Raw genomic sequence first — 10910 nt, 5'->3', positions numbered from 1 at the left:
CAAGTCAAATGACGAAGTTTGGAATTCTTGTAGGGCAATTCTTTTAAATTTCTTTAATTCTAATCGCCCAATTTTGTTGGCATTAAATTTTACACGACAATACTCATGCCATTTAGCATCATATTGTTTTAAGCTTTCGACTTAGAGGGACATTCTAAACGGTCTGGGTTATCTTGTTGCCATATCAAACATTTGTCCCAGTCTCTGGGAACAGTTCTTTTTGCTATTGTATGTGTATCTGAAATCATGCAAACGCATTCCTTTAATAGGCATATGCAATATTCTTTCACAACTCTCTCTATCTCTCTTTCTTTCGTTCTTTCTGTTAAAGACCCAGCATCAGCAGGCAGTGCCTTACATAAGGACACAACAGTACTATTAGAACATTCTCCCATTGTCCCTTTGCGATAAATAATGTAAAGTAAATAACTTGCCACAATACAGCATCATAGTGGTTGATGATGATGATAATGATGATAATTATAGCAATCTAAGTGGTATGCTGACTCTTTACTGTCATCGAGTTTGACCGAAATAGGTTTTAACTCACGTAAAATGATTATAGCAGTATTTTTGGAAAGAAAAGAAAACAGGAGGGGAGAATGAGCACTGTCCTTTGTCAACACCGGTTATCGGCATTTATTGAGCTGTGTTCTGCTAGTCTACCCCTCTGCTCGTCTACCCGTCTGCCCGTCCGTTTTAGAGTAATTGATTATAATTATTAAATCAGATGCAGAAAAAAATCTCATAATTTTATAGAATATTGCTCGCTAGACGTCCTTTAAAACAAGTGAAATTGAATATTATTTATGATTAAATAATTTGTATGGTTTGTGAATCAAAAGTAAAGGGAAAGGAAAACATCCGCTTCGACGCTAAAAATAGTCACCAATGGGAATCCAAAGGATGACGTAAAACAACCTTTGATCGGCTTGCCTCGAATGTTTACACAATAAAAATGAAAGAATTTATTGTCGTCCATTTCAAAATTTTCTAACCTTAAAAACCTAGTATCTCAACTAATACTGATCTCTCAGAGTGGTTCTATATCATAAATCATAGGGTTTTTCATACTCTACAACATATGTAATTTTCATGCTTTCAACCCTGTTTGCACAATTCAAGGGTTTTTTGGACCTAATTCCCCCAACTATATTGGAGGTTTCCACAAGACGAAGAAGAAGAAGAAGAAGAAGAAGAAGAAGAGAGAGAGAGAGCTAAATTAATTTGTTTGAAGGTTTTTTACGCCGCTTGCAACACTGATTGCAGTAGTATTGGTGGTGGTATGGGTGGCGTTGTGGTGATTGTAATTGTAGTTGTCGTGATGAAAATGTGGTGGTGGTGATTGTAGTGTGTGTGTGTGTGTGTGTGTGTATGTCTGTGTGTGTGTCTGTGTGTGTATGTGTGTCTGTATGTTTGAGAGAGAGAGAGTGCTGAAGGTAGCCATGCACTTTGTAGATATTTACCTACAAAATGTATTGTAATTGTACGTTTTATTACGCTACAGCCGAAATGAGTTCAGCTCTTATTACACTGGCATCTTTCGGCCCCGTTCCTAAAAAAGCTTATCGGACCCTTTCCCGCCCCATTAATTTATGATACAAAATGACCCCATACCGTAGAAAGGTCTCACTGGAGATTTCGCACAAAGTGTGGTGCCTGGGTAGTGAAAAATAAACAAAGACGTTTCATGTCATACAAACACACGATACAAACACACACGCATACACACATACAAACAAACAGACAGACAGAGCGAGAGAAAGAGAGAGAGAGAGAGAGAGAGAGAGAGAGAGAGAGAGAGAGTAAACTGGTTTCAATCTTATTTTGGGCTGATTCTATTATGTTTTCAAGGTGCTTTCAGTAATCGGGCTTTGTCATAACTAACTGCTAGAGAATGGCGTGGACGGCTATGTTGATATCGCCAAATTATCTGTGTGTTGGAATCATGTTTGATGACTTGGAGATTTCAAACTTCGTGGAACAACCCAAGCTTACCTTGTGGACTTGAATCTGATAGTATGCACATTCATATAATTTTGTTTCTTTTTGTCTGCCATTTCTTGTTCGGAGTTAAGTTTAGAATACAGAATACATGCTCGGGGACATCCATAGAATATTGTAAACACATCGCCTTTTTCCATATCTCGGTCAAGATTATCGATATCATTCTTCTGAGGACGTGTGCGACGTGTGAACTGAAAAGCAATGTTTATGAGAAAGAGTGTATGCCCAGTGGCTTTATTCGGAGCTATGTCAATCAAAATACCAAACAAAATATTTTCACTTGCTATGTCCGAGTCGTTGAACAGTGTAGTTTGGCCTGGAATGACCATGACAATCAAGGCCTCCATAGATAAAGTTGTATTCCACCATGCTTCAGTTACAAAGGTCGACAGTTTGTCAGCAGCTCTGTCTACCAGTAGTACTAGCAAAACATCCTTCCAAACGCTTGCAATACGCTTGCCGTCGTGACTGTTTCAAAACGCTGTCTCCACGACTCAGACGTTGAAAACGACAACACTTTTCTGCAGTTTTAAAATCAATTGGCCAGAACTTCCTAAAGGTATTGAAGGATCGCATTCTTCATCCTCGATGTCACCCTCATTTCCTGTATCCAAATGATACTTTGTCCAAACTTTTTAAAATTTTGAGACATTGTTCCTACTATTACATTGGAGCTAGTTTGCCAGTAATACACTCGAGCACGGAAATCTCAAACATGTCGGGACCGAGCCTATTAGTTTGAGATTTCCCTGTTTTCGATTTTTCCGAGTTGAGTATTTTACAAAGGATATGAGGGGAGTAAATGTGGGTGGTCTTGATAAAAGTCATAGTGATAATTCTCCTTTATTGTGACCTCTTTCAATAGTCGAGAATGAGACAATTCAATTTCCTTTTATCGGTCATCTTTTACAAAATTACGAAGAGAGTTTTCACTGGTGTTGCGTTTATTGTTTCTTGTCTTGTTCAATTCCAGAAATGGAATGACAATTCCCAATGCGTGTGCTTGATAGAAAAGCAAGCAAATCGCATTGTGAATTACACACTCATCAATTGACGTCATTACCTACGAATCCGGTACTTATCTAAAATAACTATCACTCCTCATTCTGGGCGTTGGTTGTTTTGATTTATCTGTGTTTGGATTGAACAAGGAAAACTGCCAATGTACGCAAGGCACGCCCAAGTGTCACAATATTATGTAAACAATTTTATCAGCCCAGCCCACTGTTTAATAATTCTAAATGTCTCTTAAGCAAGATTAATGTTTAAAATGTTTGGGCGTTGGTTGTTTTGAACTGAGCAAAACAAAAAAAAAAAAACAAAAAAAAAACGTGTTTTTTCCCAGTCTACGTCAGGCACACTCGAGTTTCACATTATTATTATTATGTAAACAATTTTATCCGACCAGCCCACCGATCACAAAGAAATCTTGATTAATTCAGTTTTGTAAGTCTTCCATAGGACATCGTGTCGACTATAATTTGGTGTGTCAATGAATTTATACAAATGTACACACCTGATAGATTACTGGTCAATAGCAAAGTTAATCTAATCAGAAAAAAAGAATACACACTCCACCAATCAATGACTATCACCATCACCACCCCGTCATAACATTTAACATCAGCTCCAATACCACCACCAAAACCACAATCATCATCATCATCATCATCATCATCATCATCATCATCATCATCATCATCATCATCATCATCATCATCATCATCATCACCATCTTCAATCTTCATCGTCATAATCATTATCATCGTCATCGTCATCATCATCATCATCATCATCATCATCATCATCATCGTCGTCATCGTCATCATCATCATCATCATCATCATCATCATCATCATCATCATCATCATCATCATCATCATCATCATCATCATCTGTGGTTTTATTCGTAAAATGTCCCTGACATTTGAAACTGAGGGAAGGCAGGCCTGCTGAACACTTCATACTCTTACCCATAGCAGGCTAAAGAGAGAGAGGATTGCTCTCACACAGTATCATCTATGTATTAAATGATAACGCTCTCGTTCCACTTTCCCCACCACTAATTGTTGGTATAACTTTAAAACGTAACAGTTACCACCTACGGCACTCACTGCCCTCCTAGTCTCCCGGATTGAGTGATGGTTGGTACGCGTAAGACGCTGGTCAAATATGCTGCGTGATTCCCCACACATACTCACAAACACGCACACACACACACACACACACAAATACAAATATATATATATATATATATATATATATATATATATATATATATTGATATATATTATATATGTATGTATGTATGTATATATATATATATATATATATATATATATATATATATATATATATAAATATATTATATATATATATATATATATATATATATATATATATATATATATATATATATATGCCATGCGTAACTCACTAACTAGACTGACACTTAGCGCTACGGGGAGAGCGATGGCATCTTTTGTTTCCGTTCGAGTTCAACACAAATTATTCGCGAAAAATAATTTCAACGGACCGCAAGGGTATATCTAGTTTGTTTGAGATTTCCGTGTTGGCCCCGGGAAGTGTTCGAGATTTTTGTGTTGCTAATATAAACAAAATAGAGGGATCAAAACGGGGAATTGCACTGTGAGATTTCAGTGATTTCGAGATTTACGTATTCGAGATCTACGTGCTCGAGTGTAGGTTTATTTATATTAATAGTACCTAGAGAATCCGCCATATTTGCGGAGAAATAAAGGCTATTAAAAATAGGCGGTCATCAATTATACTTATTATACTACGGTAATGTATTTTTGGATTTGCCGGTAATTATGTGCGTCATGATAAAAAATTTAACACTGGACTTAGGAACAATGCTAATCCCCAACCCTTTGTTGTAAAATAATTGATTAGAAAGATTATTAATACTTGATAATATCAAGAGAGATTTAAAATTACGTCATCGTTTTTTGTTGTTGTTGCGGATTAGATTATTATAACTTGATAATATCAATTTTGTTGTTGATGTGCTAGAATTACGTAGAATAAATTATAATCGCAAAAGAGTCAAACGTCAAGGATTAGTATTACGACCTGGCATATTTCCTTCGCATTAATTGGTCAACGGATGACAGAATTAGCAAGAAAAATAGCTTTGCAAGTTCCGCGTAATCAGTGTGTAATAAACAGTTTTATCAATTTTAGATTTGATAGTAATTCTGTGCTCAATGATAAAATTTTAAAAATGGCTTTACAAAACAATGTTGACAGTAAACCCTATTTTTCAAGAAGAATGGATAGATTATTATTACTTGAGAATATCAAGACCAGTTGAAAATTACATCATTATTTTTTGTTGCGGATGTGCTAGATTTGTTTAGAATCAACTATAATCGCATTCGCCAATGGTAAATTTACTACAAATGTTAGTCAATAAATTGAACTGAGTCTCCAAAGATACTTTTAAACACTTTATTTACAAGCAAGATTGTTTACAAATAAAACATGATGCTTCCACTTTGACAGTCACCAAAGAAATCCCAACCTCTCACCGTAGTCATCGTTCTCTAGATTACTTCCGTTCAAAAAACACAACAAATTGCGGGCTTTTTGGTATCTGTGAAAATTGCCCGATAATTCCTGCTCTTTGTTGCAATAAAGAAAATGGCCTAAGAAAATATACAACATTCTCCCCACCTTGGATAATGATGAATAACATGAAATATCCAACTGTCAAAATAACGTCAAACCGCAAAACCGTACTACAAACATAATTCAAATGGTGGAGTAGAGAAGAGAGGGAAACAAAAATAAAAAGGTGACCAGAGTACTACTGGTACAATTTAAACCTTATCGTAAATCTGAACATATATGCAAAATCGCGTAAAAAATGCAAAACAAATCCAAACTAAAATGATGCAAGGAATTAAAATAATTCAACTGAAAATCTATAAAATGCAATCAAACCCCCATAAAAAAGGATAGCAATGCGGCAATAACCCATCTTCAGGAAATGCCCACTCGTTTTGATCAACTCATTATGTATTAGTATTAGTCGTATGCATAAAGCCGCCACTACTGACAACAATAATAAACCATCTTAGCTATTTGGGAGAGCAAAATTATACCATCAATATACATTAGAATAAACATAGCAAACAAGTCTTTATATATAAGACTACTAATCGAAACACAATATAACTGAATATGTGGAAATAATAGGATGATACAATACGTTTAGAGGCTAAAAATACATTTAGGCTTCACGATGCGCCCTGCTCTTGTTCGAACTCCATAATTTTCCTGTCCAACACTAACTCCTACTTCTTTAGGAAGGTTCGAACCATCACTACTTTCTGGTCGCTGTGAATCAGCCTCGGTATCATCACTCATAGACCCTCTGCCTTCTAGTTCAAGAAGATGCAGTCTTTGTATTGGTCTAATAAACGACCCTTTCTTTGTTTTCACTTCAACTGTTCTTATAAGCTTGTCTTTACTTGGAATTAGCTTTGTCACTCTACCAAGTGGCCAATACAATTTTGAACAATTGTCTTCTCTGATGATAACAACATCGTTCAGTTTCAGACTCCCCTTTGCTTTTGCCATAGGAGCATGAGGTAACTCTCTGATATAACTCTGTCTCCAAATAGACCAAAATTTCTCTAACTCTTCTGACCTCGATGCTGCCATTTGGCGCAAGTCATTTGCCGTTACACTCTCATGGCTAAGGTTCGAACCCATGGCGGCCATGTTTCCACCAATAAGAAAGTGATTAGGAGTGAGAGCTTCCCGGCTATCTAGCGTGTCCCCGACAAATGTGAGTGGACGACTGTTGACACACATTTCTATTTCACATAACAGTGTGATAAGTTCTGATTTTGTAAGGCATCTGGTACTCATACTTTTCTTTAAACTGGACTTAACAGAACGGACAAGGCGTTCCCAAATTCCTCCAACCCATGGGCTTCTAGGTTTGATAAACTTCCATTTGGGACTTTTATCACCATATTCTTCTGCCAATTTTCTTGACGCTGACTGAAAAGTTTTAGCATTATCACTCATAACAGTCACTGGCATATGTCTTCTTGACACAAATCGTTTGAATGCCATCATGAACTGTTCAACTGTTAAACTGTCCACAAGCTCCAAATGAATGGCCCTTGTTACACCACATGTAAACAAACAAATGTAGTGCTTTTTCCCAACAAAGTCTGCGGTAAATATCGGCCCGGCAAAGTCTACCCCTGTTACAGAAAAGGGTTCAGATCTGCTAATTCTCTCCTTGGGGAGGGGAGCAATTGGCTGTTGGCATGGTAAAGAGTCATATCTAGAGCACCTGGCACACTGCCTTTTTACTTTTCTTGCTAATGTTCTCAACCCGATTATCCAGAACTCGTTCCGAATAGAAGATATCATGTGTGGAACACCTGCGTGCTTCGATTCTAAATGCTCACGACTTGTCAATAACTCTGAAACATGACATTTCGGCAAAATAATTGGGTGTTTGCACTCAAATGACGCTGAAGCAAACTGAAGTCGTCCTTGCAACCTCAAGAGACCATCTTCATCAATGAAAGGATTCAATTTACGCAACGGAGACCCCTTAGCCACCCTGTTTCCCAATTGAACTTGTCTCACTTCTTCAGAATAATACTAAGCTTGAACTGTTCTCAAACGCACCCTCTTCCCTTCAACTATCTCTTCAACCTTGAGACACTCTGAGTATTCTCTATCTGCGCGTGCTTTCTGGCGGCAATTACTGATAAATCTTAGCACCCACGCTACTACTCTGACAGACTTTGAGAAGCCTCCCCACCGTTCAAACGGTAGCAGAGGCACTGCACTAAGGGTGTTGCTTTGTAGTGTCATCTCTTGGCACTCTGAGGAACATATCATGTTGACTTCCGCTTCATCTTGGATTTTCTCTTCTTGACTTTCCTTCTCTAAAAAATCTGTTGGCCCATTTATCCACTCAGACGAATGCATCAAGGTATTTGCTGTCACTCCTCGTGTTCCCAAATCAGCAGGATTTTCTGATCCCTTGCAATGCTGCCAATTTGAGGGGGAAGTATGTTGTTGGATTTCAGAAACTCTATTTGCAATGAATGTTTTCCACTTTGAGGAATCACTGCGTATCCAGTGTAGAGCAACCATCGAGTCTGTCCAGCATCTGTAATTTGTTTCCTCTGGCAGTTGTAATGCTTTTATTACAAAACGAAGGAGACGGGCTCCCAACAGACAACCCAACAATTCTAAACGAGGCAAGGTGACCTGTTTTACTGGTGCCACTCGTGACTTGGCCATAACCAAAGTCATCCTCTGTCGTCCATCTTCTTCCTTCACACTTGAATACACAGCAGTACAATACCCCTTTTCACTCGCATCACAAAAGCAATGCATTTCTAAACTCTTCTTGTTGATCCAGGTGCACAACACCAAACACCTTGGTACTGCCCATGTCGACAATATGGACAATTCATGCATCCATGCTGAAAACCGTTTTTCTAGGCTGTCTGGGATTTCTTCGTCCCATTCCACTCCCAATTTCCAGAGTTCTTGGAAGACAATCTTTGCTGTTATAGTGAAAGGACTGAGGAAGCCCAGCGGATCAAAAATTCTGGACAGCAAACTCAAAACTAACCGTTTGGTTACCACAACATCTGTTGGAAAGGGATAACCCATAAATTCAAAAACATCAGCCGTCGGATTCCACTTCAGTCCCAAAATTTTGGTTGTGTCACTCTGTGGCATGACTCCATCTCTGAAATCTTTTTGAACTCTTTCTTTTACTGCCAAACTGTTAGAATTCCATTTGCATAGCTGCATGTTCGCTTCTGACATGATTTTGGATGCTGTCTTCTGCATCTCACATGCCTGGTCAATGTCATCTGCTCCAGTGAGAAGATCATCCATGTAGAAGTTATCTTTCATCTCTTCCAGAATCCTTGACTTCTCATACTTGTTGAGATGGTGTCTGACTGTTGCAATCAACAAAAATGGTGATGAGGTACATCCAAAGATCACTCTTTCACAGCGCATCACTCTCATGTTTTGGCCTTCCTTCAAAAGAAACCTCTGTACATCTTGGTCTTCCTTTTTCAATCTAATTTGAAGAAATGCCTTCTTGATATCTGCTGTCAGGGCTACCGGCCATCTTCGAAATCTAAGGAGGACATCGGCCAAATTGGGTAACAGATTGGGACCGGCATGAACGCAATCATTCAATGATATTCCATTCGATCCACGGCATGAAGCGTCAAACACAGGTCTGACCTTGGTCGTGACGCTCTCTTCTTTGATTACTGGAAAGTGAGGTATGTAATAAACTGGTCTGTTTTCTGGCTGCATTTCGTCCAAGGGAACCTCATGTATCACTCCTTCCTTTTCAAGAGCTTTGAACACATCAGCATATCTGGTGTCATCACCCAGCTTCCTGTCAAGTTTTTCAACTCTACTTTTTGCAGATTGAAAATTGTTCTATAACTCTGACTTCATGACCCCGTCCTTCCATGGCAATGCAACTTCATACCTCTGATCTACAAACTTTACACTGTTCCTAAATTCTTCCCATACGGGGTTCCCTACTTCTGCATTGACCCCGTGGTTCGAATCATCCATGATTCCAATTGCCTCAAGCTCCCAGAATTTCTTCACTGTACTATCACTTACACAACCCAGTGTCAAAAATTGTAAATGGGAGTTTTTGCCCTTTACTTCAGGGGAATGCCATGATCCAGAAAGGATCCACTTACCGAAAATGGTCTCTTGAGCCACAAGTCCAATCTCACTGTTTATTACCTTACTTGGTATTATTAACTCCCAATAATTATCAAGTCCAATCAAAACATCCACTCTCATTCTCTGACCCTTGTCATACTCATCTCCCCATTCCAAATCTGAGCCCACCTGAGACTTAAACTGAGCAAGACAATCAAGATTCACCCCTGGCCTGTATAATGTGCCACAAATTTCACCAATTTCTGTCAAACAGACTTTCGACTGCTTACCCTTCAGACCCTGAAAGGAAACTTCATAAACATTTCTTTCTCTTTTTTCTGATGGTCTGCCCCCACCAAATGTGAAAAATGATGTCTCCTCCTTACCAATAAATTTGGGTTTTAAACTCTTCACACAGGAGGATGAGATGTAACTTTTATCAGCAGCGCTGTCAAACAAAACAAAAACGTCAACACCATTGACTTTCACTTTGCAGCTTTGCATGACAGTCTGTCTTCCTGTAAACTCAGACGTGGCGTAAATCACGCAGTTGCCTGACCCCCCATTTTCATTTGCACTGTCTTCAGCTCTGTTTGTGTTTTGTTTGGCAGCACTCTGATTTTGGTAACAAAACACCTTATGGTGACCTTTATGGCAAATCGAACATTTGAATCTACAATTCTTAGCCAAATGTGAAGGCCGTAAACACTTGAAACAAAGATTACTGTTCTTTGTTTTCTCTCTAATTTTTTCAGTGTCCATTTCCGCCAGCTGTGGACATTTATCACTGTAATGGCTGTCCCTTTTACCACAGAAAACACAAACACAAGCACGATTCTGATTGTCTCTTTTTTCACTTGTCATCAACGCAGACGCAGTGTTCTTCCTTTTCTCGTACGCCACTGCCACCCTTGCTTTTTCGTGTGTTGGTGGCAAATCGAAATGTTGGGAACGTTCCCGTCTTTGAATTTCGCCGTGGAGAAAATCCATCAAAAAGAGTAAGTCCGACTCTCGTTTGTCGCTCGTTCGGGCCCATTCCATACGAAAGTCACTTGGCAGTCGACTCAATATCAGGGGTGTCAAAATGACCCCATACTGTTCCCCAGAAATTCCAAAGTTCTCTAAACACCGAATGTGTGACTGAACTAGGTTGTAAAAAGTCCACATATTTTTCACAGTCCTTA

General features: G+C 38.7%; 1 protein-coding gene across 1 annotated transcript; it reads right to left on the bottom strand.

Moving 5' to 3' along the window:
• Positions 1-2501: 2501 nt before the first annotated feature.
• Positions 2502-10893, bottom strand: LOC144963894 (uncharacterized). Its single transcript, XM_078897842.1, has 5 exons — positions 9539-10893; positions 7826-9460; positions 6277-7621; positions 5562-5706; positions 2502-2611 (listed from the first exon to the last, which is right to left on the bottom strand). Exons 1-5 carry the CDS (start codon positions 10891-10893, stop codon positions 2502-2504), a joined length of 4590 nt encoding a protein of 1529 aa, XP_078753968.1.
• Positions 10894-10910: the final 17 nt, after the last annotated feature.

The sequence above is a fragment of the Berghia stephanieae genome, chromosome 2 (genome assembly GCF_034508935.2).
Source record: "Berghia stephanieae isolate SIO BIC M18660-M18661 chromosome 2, UCSD_Bste_1.3, whole genome shotgun sequence".
NCBI classification, from domain to species: Eukaryota; Metazoa; Mollusca; class Gastropoda; order Nudibranchia; family Aeolidiidae; genus Berghia; species Berghia stephanieae.
This window is presented reverse-complemented; position numbering and strand designations above follow the sequence as displayed.

What these genes read in the sequence shown, in the direction of transcription:
- LOC144963894 (XM_078897842.1), bottom strand. Translation starts at nt 10,893, where the DNA reads ATGTGGACTTTTTACAACCTAGTTCAGTCACACATTCGGTGTTTAGAG. An exon ending in GTAAAGTTTGTAGATCAGAG is followed by an intron (nt 9,461 to 9,538) that starts GTATGAAGTTGC and finishes TGCAAAAAGTAG; the next exon opens with AGTTGAAAAACTTGACAGGA. An exon ending in CCTCTGCTACCGTTTGAACG is followed by an intron (nt 7,622 to 7,825) that starts GTGGGGAGGCTT and finishes ATTGGGAAACAG; the next exon opens with GGTGGCTAAGGGGTCTCCGT.